Source organism: Xenopus laevis, chromosome 1S, assembly GCF_017654675.1.
Source record: "Xenopus laevis strain J_2021 chromosome 1S, Xenopus_laevis_v10.1, whole genome shotgun sequence".
NCBI classification, from domain to species: Eukaryota; Metazoa; Chordata; class Amphibia; order Anura; family Pipidae; genus Xenopus; species Xenopus laevis.
In genome coordinates, this window is record NC_054372.1 from 102827821 (window position 1) to 102847492 (window position 19672).

At 40.1% G+C, this 19672-nt stretch overlaps 1 protein-coding gene across 5 annotated transcripts in view; it reads right to left on the reverse strand.

Moving 5' to 3' along the window:
- gatad2a.S (GATA zinc finger domain containing 2A S homeolog) overlaps positions 1–19672 on the reverse strand; it is a 51116-nt gene that overhangs the window by 20941 nt on the left and 10503 nt on the right. Inside the window, exons 1-2 of one of the 5 annotated variants that reach the window (XM_018239808.2) lie at positions 19204–19454; positions 920–1179 (exon numbers count right to left, since the gene is read on the reverse strand). In XM_018239808.2, the coding sequence (XP_018095297.1) occupies positions 920–1179; positions 19204–19329 (386 nt within the window). In that variant the 5' untranslated portion in view covers positions 19330–19454. 5 annotated transcript variants of the gene reach the window in all.

The following is a 19672-nucleotide window of genomic DNA, read 5'->3' on the forward strand; positions in this document are numbered from 1 at the left end:
AATCTATGGCAATTGATGTTAAAAAGCATCTATGGAACAGTTCAGTGTAAAAATAAAAACAGGGTAAATAGATAGGCTGTGCAATATAAAAAATGTTTCTAATATAGTTAGCCAAAAATGTAATATATAAAGGCTGTATTGACTTGATGTGTAACATAATAGCCAAAACACTTCTTCCTGCTTTTCAGCTCTATAACTCTGAGTTAGTCAGCGAATTTAAGGGGGGGGTACATGGGACATAACTGTTCAGTGAGTTTGCAATTGATTCTCAGCATTTAGCTTGGATTCAAAAGCAACAGTTATGCTAGCGTTCAAAGAGATAGTTTGCCTTCTAAACACTTTGTTTGGTGGTTTTTCCTTGACAGTATTCTTTAAAATACCTTTCGTTTTCCTGCAAATAAAGGTGTGTCATCTTAACAACTGTGGATCACCTGATGGAGACAAATAAAAGGCTACATTCTCTGTGTTGGAAGAGGTCAATTTTAGTAGACGGAACATGGCTTGAAACAGATCATAAATTAGTGCATACTTCAAGTGAAGTTGGAAAAGAACAGGGCGTGTAAAATACGGGCTGGATAAAATACACACAGCCTTTAAATAAACCACCAGAAACATGGTTCAAGAGGCCAAAATCAAAACAGACTGGGTCTAACATCACTGTCACTGACAAAAAAGTACTCTGTCATAACAATCATGAATATACTGTTGAAAAATTGTAAGATACACATTTCCAAGTGTTTCCCTAGTGCTTGGAGGTCAAAATGTACTTGACAGCACATAACTGACCCATTCAATTGTGTGAACAAACTACTAACTTTGGAATCCATTCATTTGGATTGTGGGTTACATCGCTAGCAACATTTACAACAAATTCAATGCCCACATTTTAAATATATTCAGGACTTCAGAGTGCAATCACCTTTTCGATGTGCTCATATCCATTGGCTCGTCTCCAGCTGGTAACTCCAGTTTGATGGTAGCTTTTACTTCTGCACTCTGCAGCAATCCTGGTATTTTATTGGACTCGGTCTTTAATAGAAGATCTCCGTCTTCTTTAATGTCCAACATTCCCTTTTCCAGCTTAATCTTTTTACTGTCCACGTCGTTCTGTGTCACCTCTCGTTCTAGTGTCCGCTTCCGACTTCTGGTTCGACAAGCTTCGTCTGTCATTGTGCCAATCTAGTACAGACACAGAAATAGTGTTTAGACGTGTTGCAAACAGAAAATTCAGTGCAAGATATAGTGTATACATACATATGCGAGTGTATATTAGAATAATTCCTATTTATTTCCACATGCAAACAAACATTTTATAGATGGCAACACTCCTTAGAGAATCAACATATTGGTCCTTACAAGGACATTTGTCAAGACCAGCTAAACAGTGTTGATGAAACTTTGCTCCCTGACCACGAACTAAAACGGATTGGGTCAGAAACTGATCAGACTGAACAGAATCTTCTCTCAGGCAAAGTTACGGTAGCCATAGAGGTTTTAAAAGATCTTTGTTATCGCAAGACCAAGCTTACTTTGAAACGATTGTTTAAACTAAGGTACGATTTGTCCATCACCTAAAACGACCATTTCAAGCGATATCGGTAGTTGAAGCCAGGAAAACTGTGGGTAGCTGCCTGCTTGGCCCTGCAAACAATTGGACAATGGATCAATTTCACTGTGACCAATGAAAATTTTGTAACCTGCCCGACTGATTTTCTGACCAATGTCGGATGAAAAATCGTTGGATAAACAAATGTTTAGGGCTCTCGAAACTCACAATAAACTTGATGGATTTCTAGGATCACACTGAAATTGGTCATTAAGGAGAGAAAAATCTTAAAGTCTATGGTAATTTTCAATTAAAGTCATATTTACTGGGGGGGGGGCACCACCAGTGAATATATTCTTAGCTAAGCCTATCTTTTTTTTTTTTTGGACACGCAACAAATTCTTTCGTCCATTAAAGTCTATGTAGTTTTTTGGTGGCAAAATCTGGCGAAAAATTTTGCTCCGCACTATTCAGTAGGGACTGCCCAACAGTTATCCTTTAAGAGTGGTGGCAGATGAGGCAACTGGGGTAGATTAGTCGACAAGCGACAAATCGCCTCTTCTTCGGGCGACTAATCTCCCCAAAAATGCCTTCCCGCCGGATAGAATGCTAGTCGCCGACGGGATGGCACTCTGAATGCTTAGTTTTCCAAAGTTGCCACAACTTCAAGCAACCTCAGAAAGCCGAAGCGATTCATGTGCCATTATGGCAGAGATTTATATTTTAGCCGGCGGGAAGGCATTTAGGGGAGATTAATCGCCCCAAGAAAAAGTGGTGATTTGCTGCTGGGTGACTAATCTCCCCCAGCAGCCTTGTCTGCCACCACCCTAAAGGTCTGCAAAGCTCCAAACATATATACAAAGTAGAGCAGGTCAAACGCAGTATCATTCTGCAAATTCAAGGTGCATTTATTTCATTAGTGTGGAAATAAATGCACCTTGAATTTGCAGAATTATACTGCGTTTGACCTTTTCTGACAACTTTTGTGATTGAATTATATGCTTCACTGGACGGAAGCAGCGAGAATTGGTCTTAAAATCGTGAAGGAATCCATTTCCTGGTCTGCTGAATTAATACAAAGTAGAGAGGTTGGTCAAAAACTGATCATTTGAGAAATTTGAGAATACATAAACCATGCAGCAATCTGCATGAATTGTTAGCCCTATGAGTTTACCTAGCAAACACCAATCTAAACAAAGATGGTTAATGCCAAAATATTGAAGTAAATATAGCAAATTGTTTTTCGGAACAACAAATACTGGAACAATAATAAATGGTGTTGCTATAATTGTAAATTAACCAAATCCTGGTGCCTATATAGCATACCTTAACTTTATTACTTGAGGACTTTAAAACATGAGCAGAACTGCTGAGTTTTATTTTAACTGCTCAACCTAAAAAAAAAAAAAAAAGGGATGGAGACCCGAGATGGTACTATGTACTGACATTACAAAAATCCACGTGACCCAACTGTTTTCCCAGGATGCTGTTGGGGACACAAAGGCACTTTATGAAAAACCGGTCTAAACTGGTTCTACACAACAAGCTGCAAACGGCATTAACCCCTTGCAGGGACAGGGACACTCAAGTGTTCCTCCCTTAACCCCCACCCCCTTTTCAGAAGGCCTGCTGCTTCTGGCATTCCTGTACAGAGACAGAGAGCACTACTTTGTTTTGTAGAACAGTGCTCTCTACTGGTGACTGATGCCATATCACACACACATCACGAATATTTAAGAAAACGTTACAATATCTTGCTAGATTTAAAGCTATTCCATGAAAACAACAGCACCAGTGCAATTCAGTGTTAAATGGAGAACGAAAAATGTGTTTATTGCAATATACCATAAAGGAGTCATACTCATGTCACAGAGGCCGTACGAACACTTACTCCTACTTTGTGACCCAAGAGCACATTTGCCGCTTGTTTTAATGCTTAAAGGAGAAACAAACCCTTAATAATAAAAACCATACCCCCCTACCCTACATAGATCCCCCCCCAGCCTAGCTAGAAATCTGTGAATTTTAAATCATTACTGATGAATCAGTAATGGATGCACGAAGGAAGGAAAAAAAGCATTCATACGCAAAACAAAAGGTTAATATTCTCAGATTTATTCAGCAACATTGCATATAGGAACCTAATCCTGAATCCGTATAAACCATTGCCATTTATAACTATGGACAAATCCAGACCACATCCACAAGTGCTCTCTCTGCCAGTCCTACTGTACAACAAACATGCATTTGTATTGGGATTAAACACTTTAGGAATAGCGGAGTAAATTAAAATGAATTTTAGAGGGTGGGACCAAGTGATTCTCTGGAGAGAAATTTTTGTGGGGAGAAGACAATTAAAAAAAAAAAAAAAAGTGAAACAGGTATTGCTACAATTCTGAAGCACATTAGGAAGGAGAGGAATCTTCACAGTGAATCAGCAGCGGGAGCAATGTGAGGAGGAGGGACACAGTTACACATACTAGCTCCTAGGGAATCAACCAGCCTACAGCTGCTTGCCAAAGCAGAAGGGGTTAAGCTCTGCCATTTTGGTGTGATTTGCCGATATGTCCGTTAAGGGTGTTGCTGATCAAAATGGCAGCTCCCCTGTTCAGACAAGGAGAAGAAGCTGACAGCTTTCTGAAAAAAAAGTTTGTGTGTAACTTACACCTTTAAGAAAAACAAACATTCTAATAGTAATTCTGAACAATAGAGGAGGAAAAAGGGGAGGAGGCAGGGAGCTTCCGCAACAACAGCACAATTAAAAAAAACTACTGTAACAGTGAAGAACTGACAAACAAACTGAGGGACTGAGCAGGAAAAATCTTTATTCTGTCTCCTAATAGCAAGTAGCCCCCGTAACATAAGCACTGCTACCGAAAAGTCAGTTATACTTTTACATTGAGAACAGTGACTTGACAGTTGTCAAGTAAGCCTATATTCTAGTTCTCTTTACAAAAGCTTTTAATTAGCTTCCATTTATGTTAACCCTTAGTATGTGCCACAGATCATAGACATGCGGGTCTCCAGTTTAATAGCTTCTCAGCTCAAGCATTTGTGAAAAACTTGCAGAGGGATTCAGCCTGTAAATCAGTGGGGATCAAAATTTGCCAAGAAAGGTTGAACCTCCAAGGGGCTCCTGAACTGAAACAGCACAACAACCAGTGACCTACATTGCAGCTAGATGTGACATCTGCTCAGTTTTGTTGTAGGTGGATAAGGTTTATCCATGCAACCGCTCAGGCACAAATCTGAGTTTGCTACAACACACACTCTTCTAAAAAAACTGGATCCTTGTGGCTCGGTTTCAGCCTGAGTAAAGTATGGGGATTCAGGGAGCTGCAGTTAAACATGTGGCTATTGTAGCAGGTTCTTAGAATTCATCAGCCTCAAAACTGGGATGTTTAATAGGTAGGTTATAATTTCACAATAGTTTACTACAGTATAGCTGATGGGTAACCACACATGAAACATGAACAGTAAAATACAACTCCAAATATATCCTGAGAGTAAAGAAAATTCGGGGCTTGCTGTGAATGGTTACCCAGTGGCTACAATAGTCTCAAGATGTGGGAGGTCAAAGCAGTCAGAGAATTCAGGCACAGTTGAAAAGATGCTCTCTACCCCCCCCCCAAAAAAAAAAAAAACAACAAACAAAATATCCTTGCACATGTATCCAGGTAAATTAAAATGTTTGAGTACTGTGCCTTTAAAGGTATCCTGTTTCGCTGGCTATAAACAGATGGACCAACAGACAATCCCCAAGAGCTTGGCTCAGGTTACAGGTCTGGTTCAATGGCCAGCAACAGACAAGTTGGGGGGGGGGTGAAAGATGTTCAGAACTGGAGGCCTCAGGGAAGAGCGACACAATTCACATGATCACCACCAGTCAATGGGGTTTCTCATTACACAGACCATACAGTTACAATACATCAGACTATTAGGGATAAGGTCACATTGGGCGAGGTCGAGTATAAATACACCAAAGAAACCACATGCGCATGATAATGTACATTTTTCAGCCTGCAGTTTTCGTTTCCCAACATGCATTTCTCTTTTTTTTTTCTTGTTCCCCACAATTCCACTCTGAAGAATTTGAGAATTTTCAGCAGAAAAGAAATTTACATGCAAAATGTAGCCAACTGATCATCAATACGCAGTGTAATTATGTCACCAGCAGACAACACCACAAAGACATATATGTGCATTCAATCTCACTAGTTTGGCCGCCATATTGAAAATATGCAGCGTATTTCTGAGAAGTGTATTTCCAAAACTGTATATTGGCGTTTCTGCTGAAAAATGCAAATACAGGTGTCTTGTGAAGGATGTTAAAGGGTAGTTCACCTTTGAGATAACTTTGAGTATGATGAAGAGAGTGATATTCTGAGACAATTTTTATTTTTTATTTTATTATTTGTGGGTTTTGAGTTATTTAGCTTTTTATTTAGCGGCTCTCCAGTTTTCAATTTCAGCAATCTGGTTGCTAGGGTCCAAATTACCCTAGCAACCATGTATTGATTTGAATAAGACACTGGAATTTGAATAGGAGAGGCCTGAATAGAAATATGAGCAATACTGATTAACAATACATTTGTAGCCTTACTGAAAATTGTTTTTTAGAAGGGGTCAGCGATGCCCATTTGAAATCTGCAAAGTGTCCTAAGAAAAAGGCAAATAACTATAAAAAAATAATGAAAACCAATTGAAAAGTTGCTTAGAATTGGTTATTCTATATAACATACTAAAAGTTAATTTAAAGGTGAACCACCTCTTTAAAGGAATTGTTCAGCAGAAAACTGCACCGGCCAGTGGTTATACCAGTGAGCACCATGGAACAATCCTCTTCCTACTTCGTGCGGCTGCCCCCAGGAGATTTGAAGCAAGAAGAAGACGGAAGAGGATGCTCATTGGTATAACCACTGGCCGGTGCAGTTTTCTGCTGATAGGAGCACCGCCCAGGGGTTTCAGGTAAAGGTGGCCATACACGGGCCGATAAAAAGCTGCCGACAGACCAAGTCGGCAGCTTATTGGCCCGTGTATGGGGGCCCCCGACGGGCTTCCCCGATCGAGATCTGGCCGAAAGTCGGCCAGATCTCGATCGGATGGGGTTAAAAATCCCGTCGGATTGCGGCCGCATCTGTTCGTTGATGCGGTCCCGCGATCCGACCGCCCGTTTGGCGAACGCTAGGATCCGATCGTTGGGCCCTAGGGCCCACGATCGGATCAGCCCGATATTGCCCACCTCAAGGTGGGCATATCGGAGGGAGATCCGCTCGTTTGGCGACATCGCCAAACGAGCGGATCTATCCGTGTATGGCCACCTTAAGTCAATACAATCACTTGCAGTTGCCTTACATTTGGCACCCCCAATTATACAATGCCTTTTCTTCTTTAAGCATGATGGACAATAATGATTCCTAAACATTCTGACTAACAAGTACACATCATTCATACAATGCAGCATACCACAAATAGGTGTGGTAACAATTCATAATTCTGTAGATAAGGCTGGTGCTATTCAACTTCTGTGGTACAGATGGACGGAATTTCTCTGGCCTATGCGGTGGAGGGCAGATAATTAAGTGTTGTGCCAGTGTTGACCACAATCTTTATAAACCACACCCACATTAAACCACACCCATGTTATCAAGGAAATACCGACATTAATGGTTTACACACACAGGGCTACTAGTACCTGCCATAGACAATACCGAGAATTGTCTCTGTTAAGCTACAACACACATAGGGGGTTAGGTATGGGACAGAATGCTCAGGACCTGGGCTTTTCCAGATAACCGATCTTTCCATAATTTGGATCTTCCTTTCTCAAGTCTATTAGAAAATCATGTAAAAATCAAATAAACCCAATAAACTGGTATTGCTTTCAATAAGGATTAATTATATGTTGGTTTGGATCAATTATAAGCTACTGTTTTATTATTAGAAAAAAAAAAAAGATAATTTAAAAAAAAATTTGGATTATTTCATTAAAATGGAATCTACCGTAATTCAGAGCTTTCTGGATAATGAGTTTCCGGATAACTGAATCCATACCTGTATTCATGGAAATCCATTTTTTATTTTGCTTGTTTTTTTTAAGTAAAAAAAAAAAGTCAGACCAAACAAGAATCCACTATTTGACTTTATCATTGAAAAGAACTTGAATTAAACGTGGGTCAAAAAAACAATTGCTCTGTGAGGCTACAAGTTAAGCTGGCCACAGATGCAAAGATCCGATCGTACGAATCAATGTATGATCGGACTTTACCATCTCCCGACCTACCACTAACCATTCAGATCAAAGTCTTACCATTCCAACCAAATAAAGCAGTTAAAGAACAGATCAGCCAATGTTCTGCCCCTGACAGCAATCGTACGATAGACAAAGCTAGTGACAGTCTCCCACTGAAAATCGTACGATCGGCAATACATGCAGAGATATTATCCGCAGCCGACAGAAATTTTCTAACCTGTCCGATTGACCAAACGACCGATCTCTGCCGGATGAAAAATGTCGGGACTCTCCACACACGTTCCGAAACTCGTACGAATCCTCGATTCGTACGAAGAGATCTTTGCGTCTATGGCCAGCTTTAGGGTTACTTTAATTACTTATCTTTCTATTATCCTCCTCATCTTCCAGTCTCTTGTCCAAACCACTTAAAGGGTTTCTGCCACAGGAAATCTCTCCCACCCCCCCCCCCCCAAAGTTAATAGTACTGCTCAAGCATAATTCTGCAGTGAAATCCATTTTCTCAAACAGCAAACAGATACTTAATTTTTAAACATGTTATTAGTTTCCCAGATTCCCTCTTGTGACTTGTGCTTTAATAAACTTCAGTCACTCTTTACTGTGCACTGCACACCCACTCTATTTTCCTCACCCTTAGCAGTCTATGAACAGAACAATGGGAAGGTAACCACTCCCCTACACCTACATTGCTAAAAATGGGTTGGTATGGTAGTCTGCTCGCATCCAACCAATACACCAAGCTGGTTTATCAGCATCAATATGCCTTGCATGTTCTGTGATTAAAGAGGAACAACAGAAAATCTACTTTAAATATGTTTAAAAAATAAATAAATAATAGGTTTGGTCTTGGGGAAAAATAAATGTGTATCCAGAAAAAACAAAGACACGGTTTATAACCAAAACATGTTAATTTCATTAACATTGATAATATTTTTTTATTCAATTTTGATGACTGCTCCACAAAATGATTTTAAAGGACAGTTGTCACGGATCTTTGATTGCCTTTCAACACAGTCCCAGTTTTACAAGGCATTAACCTACTATAAGCTGGAGACATTAATAAGGAAACACATTGTAAGGTGATCACATAAAATATAGCAATGGGAGTGTTAAAAGTTACCCAGGAAACCTTGGCCTTGGTCAGACAAGGCCCAGTGTGTCCAGGGAGTGACACAGCACAGACAGACAAACTGGGTGAGGGGGGGGTGGGCAGAGAAGTGTGTGTGGGGGGGGGGGGAACCGAATGTACCCAGAAGAAACATACACCATAACTTATTAAGCAAATTGTCATCCACATTGGCAAGTTGCATGTAGGTTACAATCTGGTCACTTCCATTATGTAATTACATAAACTAAAATAAGAGTAATTCACAAAACTAATAGGAAGCAAATTGTGGTCTAGAAGCCCCAACCCCTCATTCAAGAGAGCAAAAAACTCTAAAATGTAAAATTAGGTGATGAGCACTTCCATAGCTCCCTGCAGCAACAATGGCATTAGTATATGTCCACATGTGTAGGAGTAATAAACAAAAGGATGCCTGAAACAACTCGTGCATTAATGATGCTGCATATAGCAGACATGCACATTATCTTACCTGATAAGAAGTTACGGTTAAACACACTCGCACCTGTACTTTGATTAGTTGCCCTTTATAATGGCTCAATTGGAAAGATGTTGGTATTTAATTTCTACAGCATAGTTAAAGAGCATGGGTCAAACAAAGCTAGTCTAACAGTTCAGTCCCATGCAGTGGCATAATTATAGAGAAAGCAGACCCTCAAAGCCAGCTTGCTATAGTATTAAAATCCCCCCGCCCCCTTCACGAGAATGTGGTGCGAGAGGGGGCTCAACCAGCAGAGTGGGAGAGGTAATGCGCACTGGACCCCTCTAATTTTTTTTATTTGGCAGGGCGGCCGCCACTAGCCAAAGTCATCACTGCACAAGGGGGGGGCCTGGGGAGAACGCACTAATAGGCAACTGAAGTCTTTGCAAATTATATTAGCACAAGGTGATTATTGATTTTTATTGCCAATCAAGGATCAATTGTCTGCTGAAATGGTAAAGTACAGTAGTTTACAGTCATGATCCTCCCTTGTATGGTTACAGTCAAGATATTTGGTTCTACAGGAGGCATAATTGCTTTTGATAAAGATAATGCAACTGGTCATCTGTTGTAAAATTGTATTTAGCTTTATTGTCCAGCAGTTATTTGGTGCTAGGGCACATTTTACCATAGCAACCAGACTGCAGTGCAAGAGTGGAATGAATAGGAATAGAAAATGTAAAAAAAATATGCAATAAAATGTAATTCCCTCCATGCAACTTTTTTTTTTTTTGATTGATGAATTGAGTTAGTGACTCTCAAGTGGCAAAAGAAAGCAATTTATACAACAACAAAAAAAAACCTAGCTATAAAAGGACATTCTATCACATAATAAAAGTTAACCTAAAGTTCATTTCCCCTTTAAGTTTGATCTCACTGCATAGTATAGCTGGATGATGGTGATGGCTAAAAAGTATAAAATATTCCCTACCCACACCGTCACCACATTCTGTATATACTTACACTCCAGCCCTAAATAATGTAGCTTGCTCTGCTATGTGCATTTGCTTTACTAATGCAAGGTCTACTTTTAATAATGATATCCCATTATGATCTACATCGATAAAACATGGTTAGCATTCTGTTCCATGGAAAATATTACTTAAATATTGATTTCTGAGAAAATGTGTATTGCTATATTTAACAAACAACCATTTCTTATGTAACCCTAATAAATATCTTAATGAAAAGCAAATGATTTTGTTGACAGTATATTGAGATCCGATTACCAGCTAAAGGTCTACTGGTAGATCTACCTTTTGGGCACCCCTGATTTAGGGCCATGCTACCCATAGTTTTCCTGGCTTCAACTAGACAATATTGCTTGAAATGTTTAGTTTTTTTTATCTTGGACTTATGATAACAAAAAGATGTTTTTAAAATAATAATAATAATTTTAATAATAATCTATGGCCACCTTTAAAGGGATACTGTCATGGGAAAACATGTTTTTTTCAAAATGCATCGTTAATAGTGCTGCTCCAGCAGAATTCGGCACTGAAATCAGTTTCTCAAAAGAGAAAAACGATTTATTTTTTTATATTTAATCTTGAAATCTGACATGGGGCTAGACTTAAAATGGCCATAGATGCAAAGATCTGATGTTTGAATCCTCAAACAATCGGACTTCCCCATCTCCCGACCTGCCACTAACCAATCAGATCAAATAAAGTAGAAAAGAACAGATCAGCCAATGTTCTGCCCCTGACAGCAATCGTAGGAAAGTTATGTCTGACCAAAGCTAGTGACAGTCTCCCACTGAAAATCATACGATCTGCAATACATGCAGAGATATTATCGGCAGCCGACAGAAATCCTTTAACCTCTCCGATTGACCATATGACGATCTCCACGGGAAGAAAAATGTCAGGACTCTCCACACACGGTCCAAAAAAAGTACGAATCGAGGATTTGTACAATCGGATCTTTGCGTCTATGGCCAGCTATATTGTCAGTTTCCCAGCTGCCCCCAATCATGCGACTTGGGCTCTGATAAACATCAGTCATTCTTTACTGCTGAACTGCAAGTTGGAGTGCTATCACCCCGCTCCCCCCCCCAGCAGCCTAACAAAAGGAACAATGGGAAGGTAACCAGATAACAGCTCCATAACACAAGATAACAGCTTCCTGGTAGATCTAAGAACAGCACTCCATAGTAAAAAAAGCAAAGTCCCACTGAGACACGTTCAGTTAAGCTCCCCATAGACGCGACGATTCTTCTTGCCGAACGACAATTTTAGGGAAGCCTGACCAATCCTTCGAAATTATCGTGCGGTTAGTGGGATTCGAACGATCGTACATCTTACAATTTTTCGGCAAACATCTGTCAGGAAATTGATCGGCCAGGTCAAAAAATCTTTGTCGGTCCCAGTGCAATCTATCTATGTTTGCAGGGCTAAGCAATCAGCTCCGCTTTGTTTTCCTGGCAAATTGGTCTTTTTAGTTGATGGTAAATTCGTACGATCGTTCTCAGAAGATCGTGGTCTCACAATCAGGATCTGATCTTTTAAAAATCTCAACATCTATGGCCAGCTTTACACTGAGTTGGAGAAACAACAGCCTGCCAGAAAGCAGTTCCGTCCTAAAGTGCTGGCGCTTTCTTAAACACATGACCAGGCAAAATGACCTGAGATGGCTGCCTACACACCAATATTATAAATTTAAAAAAAAATACACTTGCTGGTTCAGGAATAAAATTTTAGATGGTGAATTATTTGCAGTGTAAACAGTGTAATTTAGAAATAAAAACTACACCATAAAAATCATGACAGAATTTAAGGTGGCCATAGACATAACAATTACGATCCTTTTCAATAGATATTTAGTGCTGTATTGTCAGATATACATGTAGAAACAGTAGAAATATACATGTGACTGATATCAGTCTGCTTGTCTCCTGCCATACATGCACCCAATTATCTATGCGTCTATGGCAACTTTTACCTGAAGCCATTCTGAGCATCCACAATTGCAGAGAATTTTCTGGCATTTTAGTGCTGCTCCAAAACACAGGCAACATTGCACAATTGCACTTAGTCTGCTTATGATGTCCTGAAAATGGAAATGGGTGGCATCCACAGATCTCACATAGGTTCCTAGGATGGGCTGCTGAGGAGCACCTGTGGATACCCCCCATAAGGGATATTAGAAAATGTTCCTGCCCTTCAGTTGAAAGAATGAAGGGTAAAAATCAAGTAAGCCATAAAATAAAGTGAAAGCCCTTAGAGCCCTTGAGTAAAATAGACTGCCACTCTGCAACCCTACAAAACCACATGTAATACAGGAGTCTAAAGGACTATGTACTGTAAAGCTTTTAAAGCCCCTGGCTTTAAAAAGAGCACTGTTGTAATGGTGTAATGAGCACCGTTTTGAGACAGTAAACGCAAAGTTTCTAATAAAGCTCAGGCGGTCACCAGATCAAACCTCAACCTTACTGACTTCTAATATGTCACTAGGGAGCCACCCGTTGACTCCTCCTTTCTGTTACCTAGCAACTTCCTGAAAGGAACATCTCAGACAATAGTGTGATCCCTGATCAACGGCTTTGTTACAGAAGTGGCTCTAAAACCTTCCTACATATGCTTGTACTAACAAAATGGCAATATACCGCCAGACGGGAATAGCAGTCACTTTCCACAGACCTACCCAACTTGGTAACTTAATTTATAACCTATCCACAAGGAAAAAAACCAGAGCAATTAGTTCATAGTAAAAACTCAAGTAGACAAACAGCAGTAATATTTAGGCACATCAGTGAAATGATCTGCCACTTGGTCTATACTGCTGCCTGTGTGCTGAAGGTGTTAGCAATAGACACGTACTGGCACATAGAGACGCTCTGTTTTCGCAAACTTCTTTAAGGCTGAAGGTGTCAATAGACGTACTGACTTGCCAGTACTAAAGAAGTATGGCGTCACTACGTTCCAGTACGTGTCTATTGCTAACACCTTACTGCTACAATTACTCGATTCCTGTAATTTAATGTTACTGGTTCAAAGAATGTCGGGCTGAATGGTCGGCCCCCACACATTTTCACCTCACCCAATCTGCCCCTCGTTGCAAAAAGTTTGGGCACCCCTGGTATAAGCACTGCATGACTGGGGTCCCTGTCTGACTTCTGCCAACGGGGAGCATGCTTCCCAATTATGAAGTGATGTATGTCAGGGAAGGTATTTTGACCTCTGGTTTACCCAGGGAGCAATGAAGCAGTCCAATCACCTTGTGTTCCACAGAGTAACGTGACATGCTGTGTTTTCTCCTCCGGAGTAAATATACTGGCAATGAGAACGCCAATCAATAACTCTGCATGTTTAGACTAAAATCCAACCCAGGTGAACAAGTGACAAGTGAATGCTATGTTGTTGCTGAAACAGAGTGGATAACATGAGATTGTTGCTTTCTCCACTTGCATATGTACACTGGAGAAAAAAAATCCCTTTCAGACAAAAGCATATCTGCTATGAGCCATCCCACCCCGATAGATTTGTCTGAAAAGTAGCCAAATATCTGGGACCTGGAAAATTTCCCATCGAACTAAGACTGCATCAGCCTCCATTATAATAGACTGTTTGACCCCTGGGCCAACAATCAAATACGTTTCCAAACAATCAGATCATTAAAGTGGACCTGTCACCTACACATAAAAAGCTGCACAATGAAAGTCCTTTGCAAATTAAATATGGAACACCAAATTTTTTTTTCATTAAAACATCCATACCTGTTATAAAGTTGTTTAAAATCTGAACTGTCAATCAAATATTACCTGCCCCACCTCTATGCCCGTGGCATAGAGGAGGGGCAGTCAATTACTTTCACTTTCCATTCAGCACTTCCTACATGTCACTGCTCTCCTCACATTCCCCCTTCCCTCCTCAGGCTCTATAATTGTGTAGGGCACTGCACATGGACATTAGGTCCCCCATTCTGGTGCATACACAAGATTTTGGGGTGATACACAATTTCCCTTAATAACCGTGTCCACAAAATGGCAGCTGCCTGCTTGCTGTGATTGTATAATTCCAAGACAGAAGGAAACAAAATTTAAATAATAAATACAGTGTAAATAAAGTTTATTTTGCTCAACTAACATGATAGAAAAGAATTTGAAATTATTTCTTAGGGTGACAGGTCCCCTTTAAAGAGTACAGCCTGCTTTTTGCACTTTAGTGTATGCAATCAGGATCAATCAAAATGTCACACATGCCATAGCCTACCTACTTGCAAAAATAGGATTTCAAACAACAATAGATTTCTGTTCAAGGGAATTGACCGTGGAAAAATAAGTTTGCAAAATAAAAAAAAATTACGTTTCACATTCCCTCTCTGGTAGTAGATGCAAAACAACCAGAAAAATAAGCAGCAGTCAATTGGTGTGTGCAAAAAACTTTCACACTGCCAACTGTATGGCTATACAGACTGAATATACCTCAGTGGATCAAGAACTTGTAAATATATTTGTTGGATAGCTTTTTTTAGTGGGTTCTGTAAAGTATGTGAAAGACTTGCCTTAAAGGAGAACATAACCCCCAATGAGAAAAGCCCCATCCACTAACCCCCAATAATTTCCCCTCCCTGTATATTGTGCATTAGTACAAAAACTGTCCCCAAATGTCAGTCTCACTTCTTCATGCAGAGTAGTATAGTGGAGCTCTAGGACGCCATCTTCTGCTTCTGTTTTTTTCACAAAGAGACTGCAACAATGAGCTTTTTGGAGTCAGTCTGGAATTTGCACCAATTGAGCATGTGCGGGGAAAAGCGACGAAAACACCCTGGAGTTTCGCTGCGTTACTCTGCATGAAGAAGTGAGTGTGACATTTAGGGACACTTTTTGCACTAATTCGGGGCAGAGCAGAGACCATCACAATATGGTGGTTCAAGGCAAGGGATGTAAAATGGCAATATTTACTTAAACACACATATTTTATATACACACACACACATTTTATGCCATTTCATTTGATATAAACTATCTGCTGCTTAAGTGTTCATTGTGAGAGTATAGTTTTCCTTTAAAGGAACAGTAACATCTGTTCGCTCGATCTCTCCTCCCTGGCCATCTTCTATTGAAGGCAGGGAGGAGAAAGCTAGCGCTGCCAGATGGATCGTCGCCATGTCTCCTTTACAGAAGAGGAGCGCAAGCGGAGTATCGGTAAGATATTTTTTAATAAAGTCTCTGCAAATGTAAAGTTAAATGTGTGCTGGTGTTTATTTTTCGTTAAGGGCAAACAAATTTTTATATATATATATAAAAAACTCATGTTACTTTTCCTTTAAGGAGGAGGAAGAAACACGTTACGCCAGTGGCACAACAAAACTATTGCCTATTCGTATAATTAAAAATGCATCAAATTATCAACTGACAACTGCATGTCCTTTGTTTGGCATGACTAGAGTAAAAGCAGAGGCAGTTTATGGAAATGCAAGGAACCTAATCTCAGTACAATGTAAATTAGGCATGTTCCCCTGTAACCCTTCACCAGATGTTGTGCTACTGGTCTAATAGCGGAGGAGTGGGGTTGTTCTGAATTGCAAATAAAGGGTCACAAACCGGACAAACCTATATCTTTATCAAGAAAACTTTTTGGACAAGAGAGACCCCAAATTAACCTGGGGCAAAAGGCACTCTGTCGAGCTTTAAAGTATCCTCTTTGGTAAAACATTTTCCATGTGATGCACAGCTAAGGTTGCCTTGTGATTTCAGTTCAATTCTATGACATGTATAGATGCAAATCTGAATTAAGATTGAGAATATTGGAGGAAGCTTCCCAAATTGTCATTCCTAAATGCTCATAGAATTCCAGCTTCAAATTTTGAATGGAATTATGCGTATAACTTCATTTTCTCTGCTCTAACTGGTATTTTACTTGTATTAATAGCTTTATTTTGGTTTTCAAATAAATTCAGTGGCAGTAATCTACTAACACTGGTGCAAATAGATCAAGCTTGTAGAACATTAGATTTGAAGCCTAAAAGTGGCCATACACCACAAGCAGATATCCCCCCCCCCATATGCCCACCTAAGGTAGGCGACATTGGCTTAAGTCAATCATTGGTCCAAGAGTAATGTTCTTATTACAACAGTAGAAGTGTGTTTCTTGGTTTGATTGAAAAAGCACAAGTGCCCAATCAACATCTGGGCAATTTTTGGACAGATGACAGTCAGGTGGGCCTACTGGAGTGCCCCATACACGGGCTGATAAGCTGTAGATTTGTTTCCTTTAGACCAATTTAGCAGCTTAAGGGTAAGGACACACTGGCAGATTCGGAGAGATTAGTTGCCCCTGCAACAAATCGACTCTTCTTCGGGCGACAATCTCCTCGAACTGCCTTCCTGCCGGCTATAATGAAAAATCGCCAGTGGGATGGCACTCGCGGCACTTCGTTTTGCAAAATCGCCACAGCAACTTTGTTAGCAAAATTAAACAAATTATTTGTATAGAAGACTGCATTAAAATTAAGTAAATACAATGATTAAGCCCACCCAACAAAATGTATTGTTATAATTGCAGATGAAACAAAATTATAGAGTTTAGAAGTGCTAGTCAGAACCCAGGTTGAACTACTTTCTCACAACCCCGCAAACAACTCCCCCACACACTAAACATAAAAGCAACTCCATCACACACCCACTGAGACTGTCCACATTATGTCTACCAACAAAACAGAGTACTGCAAATGAAATGAGCTATAACTGACCATTGTAATTCAACTGCAAGCTTGAAGGGCCTTTTGTTAGGTATCAAGTCAACTCCCACTTTCATTGCTCATATAAAAGGGATGTAAAACTTGAGGTCTGATTAAACACAGTGCATCTTCAATATGCAGTAAAAGTGCTTATAAGTATTCATGTGAACCTAGTACAAAGCATGCTGAAGGAGGGTTTGTGTTGCGGAGACCCCCTTACAATACAAAAGAACCCTTAAATGGGAGCTTAATTACGAACTTCTGTACTAGAAGGCCGGAAATTGGAAAACACATCACAATGATCTAGATAAACTAGTCTAACTAAAACTATAAATGCAACATATTACTTATAAAAATGTTATAAATAAGTTCCCAACTTTTAACAAAGTTTCATTTAGGAGCAAACAAGGAAGTCTGCAAATGCATACATATCCAAATCTTTGATCATACAGAGATTTTTTAAAAACACTAGTAGGGAAAGCAAAAAGCTAGAGTAAACAAAATATTAAACTGAATTGTAGCCGGCGGAGAAGTGTTAAGACTACATTATACTTTGTATCATTGTTAATGATTCTAAGTAAACTGAATCAATACAAATATGACCTGGAAATTAGCAAATACCAATTAATAGTGTAAATTTCTGCTTCTCTTTATAAATAAAATGCTGTCTAATGACCTTACAGCCATGAGGGCATAAAAACTGATGTAAAAAGTATAAACAAATTAGTACAGGCCTTTTGACCAGATGGTCTTATAGCACAAAAGATAGAGCATGCAAGATGGCAAATATGACCTTCTCCCTGACCCTAGTCAAACACTGTGAATAATTATTTTAAAGGGTTTGTTCACCTTTAGGGGTGAATTCCATGGCGCGGCTTGTTTCCTATACGACATGATGAGAGGAAGCGGATGTGCCGAATATAATGTAAGGAAAAGGAATGTTGGACCTACACGCTGCATGCATCCAACACAACACAACTGATGGAAGACTCAACGTGCGGCGTTTGCATCAGACAGTCGTATCGGATGCCCACAGCTTGTAGGTCCAACATTCCTATTACTTACATTATATTTGGCGCATCCGTCTCGTTGCATCAGATTCCTCTCATTGCGTCAAGCTGCGCCGTGGCATTCAGCCCTTAAAATAGCTTTTGTTATGACGTGGAGAGTGATATTCTGAGACAAATTACCCTAACAATCAGGCATTGATCTAAATGAGAGAGGCTTAATAAAAAGTAGCAACAACAATACATTTGCAGCCTTACAGAGTATTTGTTTTTAGATGAGTGACTGACCCCCATTTGAAAGGTGGAAAGGGTCAGACGTAAAACAGAAATAATTTATATAAATAAAAAAAAAAAAAAAGAACCACCCCTTTACACTAGTTTTGTATAAGGAGGAATCCAATATAAACTATGACCATATCCAAAACATATGGAAACAGCATTGCCTCTTTGGTGGATAATCTAGATCACTTCAGCTGTGGGAGAGACTAGGGGTCAACTTTGAGAACGGAGAATTTAAAATTACTTTTACACCAGAGAATAGAGAAGCACTAAAATAAATAAAATCCTCCGAGATCTGAAAACAAATGTATCCAACCAGTCTTAGAAGAGCTTTCAACTGATTTTTAATATGCAGGTTTTTTATTATTCAAAAAAAAATAAACACATAAAACCTATGAACTCCTGGGACACTTTCCACCTCCCCTGGAGGCATCTGCCCCCACAACCCTCCCCTGCCAGCAGCATCTCAGTTCCCACCCACATTAACCCAACAGATGCCGCAAAAAAAAAAAAAATCAACGTGGCCCCCAGTCTTCTTAAAACACAAGGGTAGCTAGATGAACGAGGCAGCTAAACCGTTCTAACACGTTGCTTCCGGAGAACACACGAAATCTATGGGTTGTAATGATAAGCACGAGGTATAAATGGAATGGCTATAGCCGGAAGGGTGATCATGAATTGAGCTTACAAGTGGGGTGCCAGAGCCTAACCAGCATCTATGAAAAGAAGAAGCATGTGTGTCAGTAGCTCAAATTAGATAATAAGTTTGTTAGAAATGCAAGTCTCCCACAGCACAAGTTTCTAACAGCAGCGTCCCGTGCCCGGTTTTACCCTGTTCCTGAATCGGCGGCTTCCGGTAGTCCAAGCCGAGGCCCCCCGGTAGTCCTGGCCTCTGCTCACGCTGCCAAATAATGCGCCTCTTACACATGTAGGCTCCGGCCGCCTCCTGCCGCGCATGCGTACCCGGCTATTTAATCCGCTGTATACCCCCAAACAGGGAAGCAGGGTCTTAAAGGAGACAGCAGTATGAGACTATGAGTGTAAAAGTGCGTCCCAGTAAAACCATGCGGACGGAGCACGAACTGCAAGGACAAGTTTACCCCTCCCACCGACCGGAACAAGCCCATAAAAGTGCGAAACCGGGGCTAATTCCATCATTCCTTTGATAACAACAACGTCCATGACAGAGGGACAAACGCTTGAATTATGCCACACCTTCCTGAACTACAACTCCCAGAATGCCCTCTGGGTTTGTCATCACGAAGTTTGCCCGTCCACAGCAATCTCTTACTAGTGCTAT